The sequence below is a fragment of the Lepus europaeus genome, chromosome 1 (assembly GCF_033115175.1).
Source record: "Lepus europaeus isolate LE1 chromosome 1, mLepTim1.pri, whole genome shotgun sequence".
Classification (NCBI taxonomy): domain Eukaryota; kingdom Metazoa; phylum Chordata; class Mammalia; order Lagomorpha; family Leporidae; genus Lepus; species Lepus europaeus.
The window spans coordinates 34,432,519-34,452,815 of NC_084827.1; the positions used below are offsets into that span (position 1 = coordinate 34,432,519).

Genomic DNA, 20,297 nt, shown 5'->3' on the forward strand with positions numbered 1-20,297 from the left:
ACACTTCCTGGTTATAGGGGCACATGAGGTGAAGGATTGAAAGGAATCCCTTGTGATACCCAACTGCTGATTAAAAGTATAAATAATGAGTGCAGGATAAACTCTATCAATATAGTAACCATTACTTGACACAAAAAAGGTAGGCTCTACTGCATCAGTATAAAAGGAAAAGAAAAGCTGGTACTATAGTAGTTGACAAAATTTTATTTTGCCTGTCAGATTAGATGCAGCAATCCTGCAGGCCAACAAATCGTAAGTAATTGGAAAGGGCATAAAGGTTTTGAATAATTTGAATAATAATCTTATTAATAATCAAACATATTTGTTAGGCACTTGGGTAAACCTAAGCCTTTAACTAGCATTCAAAAGGTGGCCACAGTGTTTCTGGGCTCAAGTGTTATTTATGCTAGGCAATGACGTTTGACATTTATAACATCAGAATCTAGGGCCCTGATAGAGTTTGTCTGGATAAAGAATGTAAAGTTATTACATAAGGTTGCCTTGGTTACTCCTTAAACTGCTCAGATAACACTGAGTATTCAGGTGAGGAGAATGGTTACGGTTGATACAGTGTCAAGAACACAAAAAATGAAATTATTATTTTTCTAAGTAAAAGGCCACTCTGTATTGCTGAAGTTATATTGTACTGTTTTCGTTAAATACTTACTGTAAAACTTTTCCAAAAATTATTTCATTGAAAATTCTAGATGGAAATACTTCCTAGGATTTACTTTTGTGTGAAATTCATTGAATCCAATTTTGTAGATATCTGAACATTTTAACTCAGTGTTCTATCTTAGCATACATAAAAATTCACCTCAGTTTTTATGTTGAAATATTATTTCAAAGTAAACAAATTAAATCAATTGACAAAAAAGGGTGAAAACTGGTACGTTGATATACTGTAAATTTTTTTAAATTATGCTTTCATATACTTCAATTATGCTTTGTACCATAGTGACTGATATATTTCATAGTTCATTTATGGACATGAGTCATATGATTTACACAAGGAAACCATGAAATCTTCAGAAAAAGATATCACAGGATAAAGAAAAACCTCAGATTGTAAACTACAATCAAATCCATTCAAATGTAAGTCAATATATCAATTAGATATGAAAGTAGGCAAGAGCACAATAAAGAAGTCATTTGTTTATTTCAAAATAGTGTATTAGGATAACACAGGTCCAGTTTAAAAATATTTAAGTTCCCACATTTAAAAAGAGATCAAATCTATTAACTGTAAATTATAGCATTTAGTCATGATTTCCATATAAGTCAACAAACCATTTTACTTATAGAAATTCTAAAATATATGGAAACTATATTCACATTTGCCTACTTTTCTTTTTTCTTTAAACTCTACAAAATGATTTATGGAATGACTGCCTGGCATAGACAACAGAGGAAAAATACTACAGTATAAATATGAAAATAAATTCTGATATCTATTTATGTTCTCTGCTACAGAGAAACGTTATTTCAAATGTGTTAATATTTTCATCACAAATAGTAACAGGATACATTTAAATATCAACCGCTTGGTTGAAAATTTTTGCAGGATAAAAGCTCCAATATTTAACAATTCCAGATCATCAGGAGACTTTTTATGTCTATAAACAGATGATATTCTTACACCCTGATGCATAAACAAGAGTTGACCTCTGGCATATGTAAATATTCAGATTCTGGTATCTGTGAAATGGGACAAAGGTTTCCTTATATTTAATGTACAAATGCAAGGTGCATATGAGGGGAGGAAAAGGAAGACAGCTGTTTACGAGAATTCTATTTAAACTCAACGATTTAAAGGTGTGCATATGTGTGTTTGTGTGTGTGTGTGTAAATAACATGCAAAGGAGGATTCAATAATTTGCTAACTTTTTTTCTTTTTGAGCCTTTATAGTAATTATATTCACATAACTAGAAACTAGGTTTTATTTCAAAGAAAAGAAACATAGGTGACATTCCCACTCTTCAGTTTAAAAAACTCTCATAAAATGGATAGTTTTGCTAAAGACTTCTGAAAAATATAATTTTGCTGTTATTAACAATTTGATTTTGGACAGAGGAGCTGAAAATAACCATTAATTGTAAAGGACATTTGTAAAACTTCTCCAAGGAATTACATGAAGTCGAATTGAAGTACAATTTTGGAGTGACTGAACTCAGAAGGAGAGCAAAGAGTATGGAAACTTACTCCCCTTTTCATCTGACCTATACAGTTTTCATGTCTCAGTAACTCATAATTAGTCTTGCAATTGACTTTTTTTAAATACTTAAGGATCTTCATAACATGACATATTGGCTTAACCTAACATAAAAGTACAATCCTGAAATTTGGTCATAGTAGATATCTAGATTCCCAATGCACTGGAAGGAATGGTTTGTATTCATAAAATACAACACTGGCTAAGAAAAACAATTAAGCAAACAACAACCTCTCTCCAACAGACTGAAAGCTCTTCAAATAATAGAAAACTTTTTAGGAAAACAAAATTGTAAGACTGAGATTTTAATATAAAATATCTCCTAATTTAAATTTGGCAAAAGTACTCTATTCCTTAAAAAATAAAGATGTCTTAATTAGGTATTATCTTTTCATTTCAATTTTGTGTAAGAAAATGCATAACTTGGGACAATTTAAATTTTAATAGTTTTAAAAAAGGATGTTTTCCTGCAACTAAAAAAAAAAAAAATGTATGCTGAAGGCGTTTTTCTTTTAAATGGATGAGGGCACACACAGTTCAAGCTGTCCACCTAAACTTTGCCCTAAATCTAAAGATCTCATTCAAGTAGCAGATGACTCCCACATTGAAGAGGTCTCTTCAAACGCCACATCCCCTGAATATCCTGGCAGCTCTTCTCTGGGTATTCCTAGGGCCCTCGGAGTTCGCTCTCATCACCCTCACTTCTGTGTGCCTTGTGCTGTGGTTCATCCTTTAAGGGCGTCTTTCCTCTGCTGAACTGCACACCCCTGTGGACGGCAGAGAAAAGACAGCCATCTCTGCAGCCAGTGCAGGAAAGCACACACAGTAGGCCTTCGGGTCTGCGGGACAGGTGGGGAAGACGAGAGGAGAGCCCGGCCAGCAACACTGGGTGCCCAAGTATTGTATGGGCTTGCTTTTCAAAGTTACTTTAAAACAAAGGATGCTTACTTTTAACCACTACGAGATAAACATCAAAAATAAACTGTCCAGCTTAAATACCCACTGAGAAATAATATACAGGGAGCAAAGAGCTCCTGAGAATGGTTAGAAGAAATAGAAACACCAACAAAAAGGAGGAGAGATTTAATAATTGAGGGGAATGTGCTGTGTCCCTCAAGTATTGTAGCCTATTAAGAAGTTTAAAAGACGTAGTTAGGAATTGAATTTTCACATATTAAACCACGTAGATTTGGTGAGAGAACAGGCTTTCAGAGACTACTTAAAATAATGAGTTAACAGTGCAAATACTGGGTTGCTGCATGAAAGTCTTACCATGTGTCTCTCTTTCCCCTTAAGAGAAAGTTGAAAATGTTCTCCAGTTTTAACACAAACAAAAGATAAATATTTACGAAGGAAAACAAATTCCACAGCATTCCATACAGATTTCCAAACAGTCTGATGATTCACAACAGGCATCCATGATGCCACAATCCAGGTCGCAAGGGCAGTTACAGTCATCCCCCATTTCGTCCCCACAGCAGCAGCAGCAGGCTTCCGAGGTGCAGATGCCACACGAAGCTTGTCCCAGGACAATATTGCAGAGGGTCAGGAATTCACAGAACAAGCATGCCAGGATACAGTGGACACAACAATCTGTGTTGTCAGTCGTGAGGCCACCACATAGTGAGAAAAAAAGGAACACAAAATATACAGCATCAGCAGACTGAATAAGAACTTATCAAGTAAACAACACACAACCCCCAGGACATTCATCTCTAGAAGATTTTTGTGAGCTGAATACTCAAAAAAGGGGTTATAGATGAGAGATCTTCAGAAGCAAATACTACACTCAAAAAAAATATTATAGGTGTGTGTACTTGTCCACGTGTCTTAAGATTATCATTCTACTACACCATTGTGTGGTCCATCCACTTCTGATTTTTTTTTAACCAGTCTCTTCTATATGCTATTCCTCTTTACCACACTAGGATAAAACAATCCCATAATGTTTTAACACCTTTGAGAAACAGAAATTTCCTTCAGTTGCGCCACATACATGCTCCAAATTTAAAAAGAATAAGGCATAAATAAGAAATGATCGATATATTATTGAATACTTAATTCATTAAACTAGAATTCATTAAACTAGGATCCACATGTTTGACTCTCCAATTGACTTATTTTCATATTTTTCAATTTTTTTATTTCACAAGAATTTAAACAAAAGTGATGAGACGCATTGTTTCTGGAAAAGTTCTTCCTATTTCCAACAAAGGAACGTGCACCTTAGCCAATAGGAATAAGAACAGAGTAACAGTGGTTTCCCACTTCCTTTGGTGGCAAAATACCTTCTATCTCTGTTATTTCCTGAGACACAACTAATGATGCCTCTCTAAACAAACTTTACTAATTGATAAAAAAAAAAAGGAATTAAGCAAATTATAATTTAATAAGCTTTGTGTACATATTCTGCAGTTCTTTCTTTTGGAATTCTTGGGCAAATAGGAGGAGAAGTTGAAGGAAATTTATATTTCTGAAAGTCTAAAAGCATTTAAGACCTCTGTTTATGACATTTGTCCAGTATTAAAAATGTTTGTGCATTTTTACTGGAAGTACAGAGACCTTCAAAATGTTTATGGAAAATACATATTAGCAGAAAACTATGCTTAGATTTAAAAAGTTTTTGCACCAAAATAAACTTCATTTAATTCCATTTTCTTTGAATACTTTTATCCTCATTTTTCTGGTTTACTTTATAGGATGGTTTTCCTTTTTGTGTATGTTGTATGATATATATTTTAATAAGGGATTTCATATCCTACAACAGCAGCAACACACAACAACCCCACCCTCATTTTACTGTCACATGTTCTTTGCATTTCTATATTTGGCACTAAAACTGAAAGCCTTGAATGGAATTTCAACAAACTGAGAAAACCACAGATGCAGGGGAAATAATCAGCTTGCTTGGAAGCCTGCTATAATAGACAAGAATACTCCTCTCTATATAATACCATATAACTCTACATATAGCTAGGAATTGACAGCATCCCCAAACAAGCAAACACCAAAGTATCTGGGTGTTCCCTCAACTCTGCAGGCCTACCCCTAACCACCTGAGCATAAACTCCCAATTCACCGAACATCCCCTTTTCCCTGCAGTCTCTAACTCTGTAGAGAATTCAGTGGGTGAAAAGAAGCAGTGGGGAAACACAAAGTCATTCTCTACATGCCAGATGACAAAAAGGGGAGAGGGTCAAACAAGAACTCAAATGGGAAACCCCAGAGTTGTTTGTAGATTTAAAGCCTAAAAGAATAGATCAGTCTTTCATTCTTTTCAGCGCCAAGTCCATTCTTATATATGATCATCCATGGGGCAAATGGAAAAAGTTCATTTAGATGTTAAAGTCTCCAAGCCTCCCAATCTTCCCCTAATGTTTATTTTCTTTTAGCATCCAATAATTTCAGGACAAATCAACCTATGAGTGTACAATTCCATGTACTTGAAAAGTTCTGGGTTTCTTTTTTTTTTTTTTTAAGATTTATTTATTTATATGAAAGTCAGAGTTACACAGAGAGAGGAGAGGCAGAGAGAGAGAGGAGACAGAGAGAGGTCTTCCATCCGATGGTTCACTCCCCAGATAGCCGCAACAGCTGGAGCTGTGCTGATCCAAAGCCAGGAGCCAGGAGCCAGGAGCTTCTTTCAGGTCTCCCATGCGGGTGCAGGAGCCAAGGACTTGGGTCATCTTCTGCTTTCCCAGACCACAGCAGAGAGCTGGTTGGGAAAAGGAGCAGCCGGGACTAGAACCAGCGCCCATACGGGATGCTGGTGCTTCTGGCCAGGGCTTTAACCCACTAAGCCACAGCGACGGCCCCTGTTCTGGGTTTCTACAGAGAATGCCATGGTTCCCCTCTGTCTATGTTCTTTCTGGAAACTTTCATCCTAATATCTGTTTTATATGTCTCTGTTTAGCTGGGCCCTTCCAGGATTAAATTGTCATTATAATTTGTAAAATACTTGAAATGTTATAATTGGTTTTATTATTATTAGAAAAACAGTGTTTAACTGGTAACAAGCCGCTTATTCACTGGGCTGTCAAACAAATCCTATGTTAACTAATTATAAAATAGTTCATCAAGAATTTCACTTTTTTTTTTTTTTTTGACAGGTAGAGTTATAGACAGTGAGAGAGAGAAGACAGAGAGAAAGGTCTTCCTTCTGTTGGTTTACTCCCCAAATGGCCGCTATGGCCAGAGCTGTGCCGATCCGAAGCCAGGAGCCAGGTGGTTCTTCATGGTCTCCCATGCGGGTGCAGGGGCCCAAGCACTTGGGCCATCCTCCACTGCCCTCCCGGGCCACAGCAGAGAGCTGGACTGGAAGAAGAGCAGCCGTGACTAGAATCCAGCACCCATATGGGATGCTGGCGCTGCAGGCAGAGGATTAAACAAGTGAGCCCCGGCGCCAGCCCCAAGAATTTCACTTTCTATGATTGCACTGTGGCATGTCTTTAATTTCATGATAGAGAAGGAATTTACAAAGGCCTACTGGACACTGGGTAACTTTTAACTGAATGTTCTTAAAACCCTCAGAATGGCCACTGAACATGTCGATTCTTCACATACAAATTATAGAAAGACATTCTACATAGAAGTATATATGAGAGAACTTCATTTGCAGAAAAAAATTTTGCAGAAAAACAAACAAACAATAGGTTTATTTTTGGTAAAAAAAAGTTTTGAAACTCATGCATATCTTTTTTCATAATATGCATTTTCCATGAACCTTCTGAAGACTCCTTGTATGCATAGATTTCAAAAATTTTTGCACCAAAATAACGTTTTAATTAAATTTTCAACAAACTTTTTGAAGTACCCTTGTATGTAATGGGTTTATCAATTTTAAAGGGGAAAGCATGTTTGTCACACTCAGCCTTAGAAATCGAGAGCTCTAATTTTTTTTAAGCTAGCTTTTCCTATATATTCCTATCTCAAGAGATACTCACTGTTTTGAATACTGAGTGAACATTTCGCCTGTTTTTCATTGGATTCTATAGTAACAGTGTATGTCTAAATATCCCTACCTCTAAAGAATAGAAACTGCACTGTGTGAATTCATGTGTAAGTAGCAGTTTTTGTTCAACATAATGTATTTCAGATTCACTCATGTCACTTAATAGATGTGTAGTTCACTCATATTCCAGGTGTTTGGATTCTTTTGAATTAATATACCACAACTGACTTGTTCATTCCATTATTTATGGGCATTTTTCATGTTTTCAGCATTTCTCCTCTTCTAAATATTTATATTTCAAACACTTTTTGGCAAGTCACCTGGTATACACATGTCAAATAAGTAGTAGAACTGTTGCACTGCAGGATTGCCTATGTTATTATTTATTTGGTAATGTCTATACATTCCCAAAAGGGTTGTTCCAAAATTTACTCCCACTAACCAAACACACTGAACTTCCATTTACTCCATATTCTCACCAAGCTTTGAAATGGATGCACTTTAATATTTATGCCAGTTAGCTGTGTGTGAAATGACATCCTATGATGATTTCACTTTGCCTTTCCTGTTTACCAATGATTCTGGATATCGTTTTACATTGGCCATCCATGTTTTCCTCTTCTTTAAAATATGTGTTCAGGGGCGGGCGCTGTGTCGCAGTGGGTTAAAGCCCTGGCCTGAAGCGCTGGCATCCCATATGGGCGCCAGTTCTAGTCCCGGCTGCTCCTCTTCCTATCCAGCTCTCTGCTATGGCCTGGGATAGCAGTGGAGGATGGCCCAAGTCCTTGGGCCTTTGCACCCACTTGGGAGACCCAGAAGACACTCCTGGCTCTTGGCTTTGGATCAGTGCAGCTCCAGCCATTGCAGCGGATGGAAGACCTCTCTCTCTCTCTACCTTTCTCTGTAACTCTGTCTTTCAAATAAATAAAATAAATCTTTAAAAAAATAAAATATATATTCAGGGGGCCGGTACTGTGGCACAGTGGGTTAAAGCCCCAGCCTGCAGTTCCTGCATCCCATATGGGCGTTGGTTCCAGTCCCGTCTGCTCCTCTTCCAATACAGCTCTCTGGTATGGCCTGGGAAAGCAGTAGAAGATGGTCCAAGTCCTTGGGCCCCTGCACCTGCATGGGAGACCTGGATGAAGCTCTTGGCTTTTAGCTTCATATCAGCTCTTCTCTGGCTGCTGCAGTCATTTGGGGAGTGAACCAGCAGATGGAAGACCTCTTTCTCTTCTCTGGCTCTACCTAGCTCTGTAACTCTGTTTTTCAAGTAAATAAAATAAATCTTTTATAAAAAAATGTGTTCACAGAGTTTACCACAAGATGTATTTCACACTCAAGCAGTTTTTCTATTGAGTTTGTTCTTTTTCTTGTTGATTTTCAGAAGTTTTTCATGCATTCAAGATAGCAGTCCTTTGTCAAATATGATTTCCTCTCTAAGTATGTAATTTTCTTTAGTAAAAATAACAACAGGGGACAAGTTCATCTTTAAACCTTGAGAGTTTGGGTGATGAACGGAAATACACATCAATTCTTGTAGTTAGCTGAAGATATGGAATTACCTTGCTAAAGAAGTTAAGAGGCAGATGGACAGATTTCACAAATTAATCAGTGAGAAGAAGAGGAGGCATTGACACGGTTTGGTGGCAGAAAGAAACAAAATGTTTTGGTGTCTGATTCAAACCAAGGGAGTCCAGTCATGCTTACATGCAGAAAGTGGGTAGAAACCAATAAGCAAAGTGACATTCCTAACTAAACAATTCATGCTGCTCATAGGGTATATTCATCTGAGAATTCATGTCTTCCAGATCTTCGACTACAAAGACAGATGTCAACAGAAATTAAAAGCCCTAAGCCAAGAAATGAATCTGTCTAAATTCCTACTTCAAGCCAGTGAGATCTACAAATTAATTTAAGTCTGCTAAAATGTCATTTTACTTTTAGTAGACAAAGAAAGTGATTTTAGAAAATGCTGTTGGCTCTAAGTTAATCTAACACTTTTTTTGAATCTACCTCCTATAACATAAACTGATCATTATAACTAACACAGTTGCTTTACATAGAATGGGCCATCTAGTATCAATGCAGAAAGCATATTTATTTCATGTTTTCAAAATTAAGAAATATGTTAACTTAAGAGAAGAGATATTTTCATGACTCTATAAAAATTATAAACCTAATTTTGCACTAAATTCTGTTTTAAAGTCTTTATAGATATTGATCCACTTAATTCCAATAACATTCCTAGGAAGTAGTGAGTACTGGTTTTATCCTCAGTTTACCAAGGCAGAGACTGATTTATTTTTAATTTTGTTTTTTAAAAGGTAGAGAGAGAAAGACACACATAGATGGGGTTGGGGGAGAGAAAGAGAGAGAATCTTCCATCAGCTGGTTCATTCCTGAAATGCCCACAACACCTGGGCTAGGTCAGACTGAAGCCAGGAGCCATAAACTAAAATCTGAGTATCCCACATGGTTGGCAGGGATACAAGTAGTTGAAGCATCATATGCTGCATCCCAGGGTATCCATTAACAGTCCCAAAAAATCATATATCATATGTTTCTCTGATTTGTGGTAACTAATATGTAGAATAGAAAAAACTGTAATGTATATGAGTGAAATTGACATTTTGATATTTGACTGCTGTTGATAGCCCTTGTATATATTCTTGAGAAACAGTGGTTGTTCTACTTAATACTGTTGAATTCCTTATTTGGTGAAAGGTTAAGCTTGTGATTACAATGAAAAGTGAAAGTATGTCATTGTAAAAATTAAATGCAAGTAAGAAAAGGAGGTGGAAGGATGGGAATGAGGGAGGGAGGGGGGATCTGGTGGGAAGCATTATGCTCTTAAAACTGTATATATGAAATAAAAAAAACATGTTATTGCAAAAACTAAAGGAAAAAAGAAAGGGAAGGAGGAGTCAGGAAGGGAGGAAAGGAGGCAAGTACAGTTATCTTCTTAAAATTGTATCTGTGCAATAAATGAAATTTTTATCTTTATACTAATGAACATTTAAAAATAAAATAAGTTGTACCAAGTTTTTAAAAAAGTATCCTATAGAATTAAGCAAAGCAGCAGCAGAGTGGGACTCAGTTCCAGACACTCTGATATGGGATGCAGGCATCCCAAGCAGTGACGAGCTCATAGCACCACAATGTGCACATCATTATCTACTTGTTTTTAGTTTTCATTCATGTTCATTTTCCTTTCTAAGGATTATTCTGACCTTAGAGTTTAATGAAGAGTTCACAGTAAATGTTAACACTAAATAAGTAAGAGCAGGGTCATCACTGAGTTGGAGAACTATTAAATTACTGGCCACATTATTGAAATAGGCAGCAGAGGGTTGGCAACCTGGAAGCAGATGATGTTTCAGTCTAAAGAAATACCTCAGAAAACCTGAAACATAAAAATTAAGGGCCACAGTTGTATATACCAAAGCAATGTGGACAATTCATAGGAATACTAGTGGTAAAATTAATGGTAGACACCCCAAAGGCTAAGCTATCTATATAAATATAAAACATAAAAATAATCATTGTTTTAAAACACAGACCCTACATAATTTACTAGGAAACCACTTTGACATACTCAGAAAAACCTAATCTATTAACAGGCACCCAAAGAAGCCACAAACCAAAATGCATCTTAAAGATTACAGAGCTATTAAACACAGTATATCCATAGAAATACACCCATTTTATGTGCTTTATATGTAGTAACACATCTAGAAATGGCAACAACAAGAAATGGATCCCTAAGTTACATCAAATCAAAGCAATTATCTGGTTTCTATTCTTACCACACGTTTTATCTTTTTTCAAGTTGTATTCTTTAAAGAGGAGCTCAACTGATGAAAAGGCTACAATAAACTATGAAGTAATTGCAATGGTTCCTGCCCCACACTGCCAAGGGGCACTGACGGTCACAAAAGACAGGGAAACTGAAGCATAAAGAGACTGCAAGAGTGATCCAATCCAAGAAGATTGTAGTAGAGAAACAAACTTTCAGAAAGACCGGTTCTCTGTATCCATGTGGTTCACCGTCAGAAATAATTCTTTCTCCTCCTGTTCTTGAGGTTTTTAGTTTTTATGGTTTTATTCAGTCATTATTTGCAGTTTTTGCCAAAAGTGTTTAACCTTTGAGAAGCCAACTGGGTTCCAGGAAGGAAGCCTATCCTGTCTTAATCTGGGCCAAGCCAGAATTGCACAATTCGGCGTACTGAGAGGAGAACTCAGCACAAGACTGACAGCTACTGTAAATTGAGGGAAACAAAGAAACACACTGGCAGCCAAGCAGCTATAAAGAAAGCATGAAAGAAAGTTTCTAGCACAGCACTGGATCTGAAAAGCAAACCACAGCTAAAAACACTGTCATGAGTGACTGCGGACACAACTGAGTCTCTGAGTCCTGGGAGAGGCTATCCGTGTGACGGCCCTGCAGCTGGCACACCTGGAGAGCTACTAGCTCCTCAGAGCTAGGAAGGTAACAACGGAAACCGACCTCGCCGTCTCATAGGTACTGGCCGAAAATGTCTGTGTCCCATCCAAGGAGCTTTGCTTTGCTTAAAATGAGACTGAAGTTTTGTTTCCATAGATGTCAGTTTATAATGAATTACCCCAAATTGATTTACCCAATCAGTATGTGACCAGAAATCACTAGGAAATTGGAGGAGAGTAGCTTGTGACAGCAAAGGGAAACCAGAAAAACAGCCACCAAGAAACTATTTGCACAATAAACTCAGCTCTGCTCTAAACAACTCTTTTATGTTTCTTTCGTTTCCACCCTTTGAGATGTGGTGTGACAGGTGCTCTGAATTTCTTGGAACAAAGATACCAAGCAGCTGAATTGGAACACAGACAGGGACACGGCCCAGCAAATTCTGAGAACGATCAGCTTTTTTTTTTGGAGTGAATACAGATTGTATGTATCTTATCTTAACTAATCTATAATACAGCTTCCTATGACTTAAAATGCTTGAAAATACTTTCTTAATCAGGTCCCTGTCAATGTAAACTATATTCTGAGAAGAAGGTTCTTTAGAATCTGACAGACTAACAATATGCCAAAAAGCAGCTGCAGATTGGAACATGAGCAATCACTGTTACGTGGAATTAGCAATTTAGGAAACTGCTTTGAGCTCAAACCTGACTCTGTAGCTTCACCAGCAAAGCTCCAGGGCACTCACAGTTGTTCCCTGTCCTTCAGCTGCTAAGATTCACATCTGCCCGGCGGTGGGATGATACCTGTTATGCAGGGCCCAGCTGGGTGGAGGCATTCCTCTTCCCAGATACTGCTTTCCTGTGACTGTGGTTTCTCAATACAGAGTCCAAAAGCAGCCTGGAAGTGGGCTTTGGTTATCTTGAATCACAGCCGAGAAGGCTGAGTATCCAGCCTCTGTGCAAATCCAGCTGTGAGGGCCAGGACAGTCTTCTCCAGGGAGTTCTGCTCCTCAAGTGTGTGTGGGGCTGGGAAATATTTACTCATTCTGCACGGTAGCGCAGCTCCAAGTAGCTCCATGCCTCCAAGACAGAGGACGCACAGCGTTGCTGGCCGACAGCCTTAGACTGACCTGCTGCCTGAATAAACTGGCCTGCAGTGTGCCTCCTACACAGAACCCTCTGGCTGACGGCTGTCCCAAGTGGCCAAGTGCCTTAGCCAGAATAGAGTCAACATTTTCCTAATGGGGAAGAAAGTGAGATAGGTCAGGAGGTGAAAAGAAGGCTGGAGAAGAGCCACATTTCCACTGCAGCACAAAGAAGACCACGCTCTGGGAAAGTGAACAATAATCTTTACTGTTATCTATCCTCCCAATGAACTCAAACCATCTCTGACAGAAACAGCACTGTCGTCCCACTCCCATGAAGGGACTCCCCACTGACCTTCCCAGCAAACGTCATCCATCCCTGGCCTATGGGTGGTAAATTCGTTTTTTAAACTACATCAAGGGGATGGCATGGAGTTTTTGCTTCTCTTACTCATTTATCATTTTACCTGATCTGTGGCTGTTTCATTAAATATTCCAAACTCCCGGAGAGAACTGATCCTGAATCACTGGTCTTGACTTAACTGAAGCAGTGGTGTAGATAGTTCTCTTAAAAGTCGCATTTTACAAAGTCTATAAGATAGCATAGGTATCAAAATACTTTTTGTCTCCCAAAAGCTTAACCCAGAAAACTGAAGCCAAGGAAACACGTCGTTATCTGAGGGGTTTTCTTAAACCGTATGTGTAGCTCTTTCCCCATCTTGAAAGATGGCAGATGCAAAAGCTGAGTAGCCAAATACTAAGAGAAAGTCCTTATCCACTAAATACAGGATTGAAAAGAAAACAAAGAATATCCTTGCTACTGTCACATTTGGTGTTGACAAGAATGCTGTGACCTGGGTGGCTAGGATTTGTGAAATACCCAGACATGATCCAACTAAATGCCCTTCGAAAGCTGATGAGACACAACACCAAACCCTGAGTATAAGTAACTGAGCTCCAAACCATGTCCATCATCCCCAGTGGGTAGCACAGAGGAAGGAGTTGACTTTTACTGACGCAGATGAGCAGTGGCTTCCTACCTGTGACTGAACTTCTTTCCCTCCCTCTGTTGAGTTCCTCTGCATAGAACACACCAGGAATGTGCCATCATCATCTCCATAAAAAGTGAGATCAATAGCATAAACACCCCAGATCATCTGATGCTTACTATACCAAGAAGCACCTGTAGAAGCCCAGCTACCAGGAAGGTGTGATCTTCAACACAGAAAGGGGAGTATGTGTTTACAGAGTAGCCCAACGTTAACTGGAGAGCTGTGGGCTTGCAAAGTTCCCCCAAAATCAAAGTTTTCCTCAGCCCCCGTTCCACCTGCAATCCTTTCTTGTTCTAACAAATGGAATTTAGCCTCACAAATTGGTGTTCTAAATTTCTTACCAAGAACCCAATTAAATAATTGGTATGCTGTAAAAATTTATACATAAAATTGGTATTTGGGCAGACAGAAGGGAACCAAAGACAAAAAAAAAATTTATATTCATTTTACAACACTATTTTTTTTAAATTATTTGTGAGGCAGAGAGACAGGAGACACATAGACAGAGAGAGAGAAATAGAGAGAGAAAGAATGAGAGAATGTGATTACATCCACTACTTCACTCACCAATTGTTTAAAGAAGCTGAGGATGGGCCTGGGATAAAATCAGAAGCCCAGGAATTCTACCTGGGACTCCTATGTGGGTGGTGCAAAGCCAATTACTTGCGCCATCACTGCTACTTCCCAGGGTCAGCATAAGCAGTTAGATGGAGTCAGAAGCCAGAGCTAGGGATGGAACTCAGGAACTCTGATATGGGATGAAGGTGTCTTAATGGGCATCTCAATAGCTAGGCAAAAAGCTCACTCCCTCTACAACATTTTGAGATCACAAATTTGATACTATGAATAATAATAATAATATAATAATATTACTTTCCTCATAGTTATGATGATGATGGAAAGAGTTAATGTTGTATCAAGGACTTCATATGCAAGTACTTAATATTATGATGATAGTAATGATGATGGTGGCACAATATTTATTTTACATCCAACTAAGTTCCATTCACCCTCATCATGACTTGGCATCATTCTCTTTTAATCTAGGGAGATTTGTGAAAAGCTCTGTTCATATGGCTCTAACACTTCAACACAAATTAAAAAAAAAATCAAGGAGGCAATTCTAAGAAACAGATTTTATAAAGACTGGAGCAGAAATCTGTAGGAAAGAATCTGTAATCTTATTTTTGGCTACAGCAGAAGACTCAAAAATGATAATCTATTTTTTCCATATTGAATTCTTATCAATTTTTTTCTCCAGAAGCTAGAAAGCAAAAATACAGCAAGACTATACTTTACTTGAACCTACTCAGAGCTGACTCTTAAGTTGGCCAGTGAAATATCTCTCATGCAACAAGTTGATATTAATAAGGCTTAACAGAATTTTTGGATAATGAAATCAATTTTAGTTTTTTGTTAAGGACATAGATTTATTTGAAGGAGATAGTGACACATAGATACACACCAAGAAAGAAGGGTAGGGGGAGAGATCGGGAAGGGAGGAGGTATCTTCCATCCACTGGTTCATTCCCCTAGATGGCTGCCATGGCCAGGGCTGGTCCAAGCCAAAGAAAGGAAACTGCAGCCCCATCTAGGTCTCTCATGTAAATGGTAAGGGCCCAAGTACTTGGACCATCATTATCTGCTGCCCTCCCAGGCACATTAGCACGGAGATGTATCAGAAGCAGAATAGCCAAGACTCAAACTGGCTGTCCTAATAGGATGTTGGAATTGTAGCAGCTTGACTCACTGTGCCACAATGCTGGCCCCTGCTATAGCTCTTAAAAACTTTGTCCTAGAAAAAAAATCAATGTTGAACAGTCTACTCAAATTGGTAACAATAACTTTTATGGTTAGGGCAAAACACATGAAAATAAATTCTCTAGTGCTAATGAAAGTGTGCAAAATTTCTGTGAAATGCTTGACTTAATATTTTCTCTAATTTCATTTTTCTAACTGTGGTTTTTACACAATTCACATTTTGACCTCACCTCTTATTTGTCCTTTATTTATAAACTGTGCAAAGTATGTTATGAAAACAGATCAGCATGTTATGAAAAAAAATATATACTGTACCTAACTGAGTGATCCTGCAAAATGTTACAGTGGTGATGACAAGGATGAGGGAAATTTCACCCTGGCCATGGCTGATGATAGTTACAGACATTAGCGTGTTGCAGAGACCCGTGGAGTTGGCCACTTCACCTTGACAGTGCATGGCAGCTCGTGGGAGTACACAGTCACAGGAACAGGAGCTGACAGAATCTGCACTGGGGCCTACAATACTCGCAGGACTGGGATCATTCACAATTCTCCAGGCACTCGACCAACCACAGCTCAACAACAGTCCAAACAGCACCTTTGTAATCCAAAGGACTGAGCAGTTCCCACGGATGAATATTCTTGCAAGCCCCAAGGAGGCAGGGACAGCATGCCCAGCTGGAGGAACAAGCCTCACACAGGAAGAGGAGCCTCACCAGAGAAGGCCCGTGAAGAGATCCTCAGGCCCAACCAAAGAGGCACAGCAGTCCAACAGACACACCAGGCAAGATGAAGAGGAACAAGCAGAGTGAGAAGTGACAGTGAAATGCAGCACCAAAGCATGTTTCAAAGCAGTGCACAGGAGGTAAATCCTATTATTTATGGAATTAATTTGTGAATCAATGCTGGCATTGTTACTCTTTACACACACACACACACACACACACCCCTTTACCCATGTCATCTATTAATAGCATTTGATTTTTTTAAGGCACTATCACAAGGCTCAGATGAACAGGACAGCATGATACTGAAATTATAAATTATAAATACCTCTACCTTAATTTAGTGTGCTGATAACTTTGGAGCCAAGAAAATCTATGACTGTGTTGTTTGCAAGTACACTGAAATTGACAAAAGCAGATAAACCTGCCTTTCTCACACAATGAAAATGGCTTACTTATTCTTATTAAATTGTGCAAAAGAGATAAAAATAAAAGCCCTCTGACTGAGCTGACTCCCAATCCCTTTACTTCCTCCAACCCCAACTCCACCCCCAGCTGAGTTCATCCTGAGTCACAGCTCATTTGGACAAACTCCTGAGCTACAAAAAGAAATGCTGTAAGTGTCTGTGGTTGCCACCTGTTTGTATGTTTGTTTTAAATTAGGTGATTAGCAACAGGAAAATAACATACTTGGGGCACAGAAACAAAGGTGCTTCAGTTAACGATCACTCTTCCAACTTCATGAGTGTCCTAGATAGCCAATGATTACCCTGTTCAGGAGGGCTGTGTTACTGGAAAATTAAAACTGGCTTCCCAGTCTTGGCTCTGTCAATTATTGGCTGAGTAATCTTGAACAAGTCATCTCAATGGATGTCCATATGCACACAGAAAAGGGAAAAATGATCTCTAAGTTCTTTCCAAGAAATAACATTCTAAGATGATATAATCTGCTATTATCTATAACCAGTAGATTTTTAAAGTCCAGTTCAGGGTCTGTTCTTGGCCTCCGATAGGGCCATTACTGAACTTAATGCAACATTCAAAGCACTATGGAAAGAATGAAGGCTGAATACAAACTGACTGTAAGTTGGCTAAGCACCAGGAGCACTTGGCTCTACTGTGCAGGAACCAAGAAGAAACAGGCCCAGACAGCCTTACTGCAAAGACTAAACAGGGGCCCAGAAAGAAGGCTCTGTATAAGCAATGGGCAATGATCAAAGTACAAACTGCATGCTCAGGTCCACAGAAGCTGTTAGTCACATGGTATTAGCCACAGAAGTCTTTCTGAAAGTGGTGAGTACATAGGAAATGGGGCGGGGGGGGGGGGGAGGAAAAATAAACACAGTCCTTATTCCTGACCTGCACAGGAACCCAGAGACAACACCTTGGTGGTTAAATGTACATTCAATGAAAACTTGAACTTTTGGCTACACTGCCCTAACTGAAGAGAGGGATCTCAAGGAATGCAATGTATATTTAAAGGCATTGTAACTGCTGTGACTGAGATAAGCCCACAGTGCTGGCGTGAAGCTGGTGGGAGGGATGGTCAGGTAATGATCAGGAAAGCTAACGAGGCACGGCCTCATTGGCACGACCATCAATCTCATGAGGTGGGCATTTGCACTTGGTCCACTACATAGATAAGGAAATCGAGGTTCCAAAAGTTTACATAACAGACCCAAGATTCTAAGGCACCAAAGGGAAGCCCTAGGATTCAAATTTAAGTATATGTGATTTCAAAGGCTGTTCTCAACACTAAGACATACTGTCAACATGTTTTAGTTTATTAAATTTTCTTTTTGTCAACCTTCTATACAGTAGCTACTATGGCCCAGATATTACTGTAAGCAGGTTACAAGTATTTCTTCATTAAGCTCTTAGAGCAATTTTATAAGATGGTTGCCATAAGTAGTCCCATTTTACAGTTCAGGTCACTGAGGCACAAATGGATGGCATATTCAACATCCAACTCAGACTTGCATGATGGAGTTCTGAGGGGTGACAGAGGAGGAGGCAGGGTAGAAGAAGCAAGTCAGGGTGATCTCTGAGCTGTGTCTTGAAGAAGGTGGGGAAAAGAAAAGGCAAAGGTTGTCCCAGCCAGTGGGTAATTTCTGTAAAGGCAATGAGGCAAGAATAAGATACTTTCAGAGATGCAAGTGGCTCAGTATCTTTGGAGTGGGCAATCAGCTGAAAACACCTTCAAGATTCTATGTATGAAACATGGAGGCAGGGAGAGCATGCAGTGACAACACAGAATCAGAGAGGTCAAGCAAGGCAACTGGACTGAGGAAATACAAAGGAGGCAGGACCAGCATGCATTGATGATTCTGGGGGAGGCACAGTGGGGAAGAGACAGAGTCAACTGTGACACCGTGGTTTCTGGAGTCATTTCCCAAGGAAAAAATCTAGGAAGAAGAATGGCTTGGCTTACAATAATTCTGACAAAATGATTTGTTTGCATTGGAGACATGTTAAGTCTGAGGACCCTCAATAGCAGGTGAGAGGTAGCTGGAAATGTAGCCTGGAAGGCAGGTGGATCCAGGCTAGGGAGTCACTGGTGGCTAAAACTCTCCTAGTGAATAAAATAACCAGGTGAAGAGAGACAGCAGTCAAGGAAACAGACTGAGAAAGGGTTGCTGGCAGAGGAGATGAAGAAGTTAACAAGGGTGCAGAAAGGTAGGGAAGGGAGGCACCGTGGAAGCAAGGGAGAAGTCCATTTCAAGGAGCTTCTGTCAGATGCTCTGTGTATCCCAGTGATGTGTCAGTGATGGGAATGTGTAGCAGTGACATGGAGTGTGACTGAAATGGGACAGAGCAGAGACCATGAATTCAAGCACCCTTTCCAGAAAGCTATCCGTGAAGGGAAGGAGGAAACAGGAAACACTACAAAGGGAAGCAGAATTCAGGAAGAAACATACATACTGACACACAGACCCCCGCATACACACTTCTGGACAGGTGCCACAGCGGAATGAGTGGATAACAAGATGTGCAGCATCTGGGGGAATGCTACAACAGGAAGAGCAGCATCTCCTTCGAAACGGGAGGTAAAATCAGACTTAGGTTTAGGGAAGTGTGTAGGTGGGGCCCCTGATGGAGAAACCCTGAGAAAAAAGCAGGACGACTTCTCCTCCAGGACTATGAGGAAACCTTACAGAGAGCTCCTCTGAAGAGAACAGCAACAGAATGAGAAAGCCATAGGGGGAAACGGGAGTGTAGGGTCTGCTCGCCTTGGTGGTTCACTGCTGTAACACAGTCCCTGGTGAAAGTTGCAAGAAGTATTTGTTGAATGACCTTGGCACATACTGAAGAACGGCTGAGGGGGTCTGAGCATCCACCCGAGACCTGTGAACACATGCAGAGTGATAGAGATCTACATGGTCAACAAGCTTTCTCCAGTAGTACCCAGCTCCCACATCCACACAATATAGATGTTTGGTTCTGAAAGGTATTCCAGAATGCCAGGGTCACAACAGAGCTGGGATCTTCACCAACAGATCCAAAGCTGAATAATGAAAAATGAAATGTATGTGAGGACAACATGAGGGTACTTCAAAAAGGTTGTTGGAAAATAGAACAAAAAGATATGTTTATTTTGGTTCAAAAAAACTTTGAAAACCATGCACAGTTTTTTTCATAGTCTCACTTTCCATAAACTTCCTGTAGTCCTTTCATATAGACATGTTGGTATAAATATGTGTGTATATATATATATATATATATATTTATTCACTTATTTATGGCATGCTCAGTTGGTATTCAAGAGCCTGTAGTTTCAAATTTTATTTCTCAATACAAGGTTTTTTGTTGTTTTTGTGTGTGTGTTTTTTTTTTTCAAGAAAAGGAAAATAAAATACCAAAGACACTTTATTAAAAGATAAAATGCAACTCCACTATAGGCTCTAACACACAGGCCTTGGCTTGTGGCAGACCCTTAGTAAATAGCTGTTGACTTGAAGCCATGCAAATGTAAAGAAGACTTCGGTTTTGCTTTAACTTCCCCTGTCACTCCACTGAACACAACTTTCTAGGTGATACCTATCATTGATACTGAAATGTTCTTT

At 39.1% G+C, this 20,297-nt stretch overlaps 1 protein-coding gene across 1 annotated transcript in view; it reads right to left on the reverse strand.

The window, feature by feature from the left end:
* Positions 1–1,142: 1,142 nt before the first annotated feature.
* Positions 1,143–20,297, reverse strand: part of MDFIC (MyoD family inhibitor domain containing) — a 95,630-nt gene continuing 76,475 nt past the window's right edge. The window contains 1 exon segment of the mRNA XM_062195435.1: positions 1,143–3,806. Within this exon segment, the coding sequence (XP_062051419.1) occupies positions 3,559–3,806 (248 nt within the window). The 3' untranslated portion in view covers positions 1,143–3,558.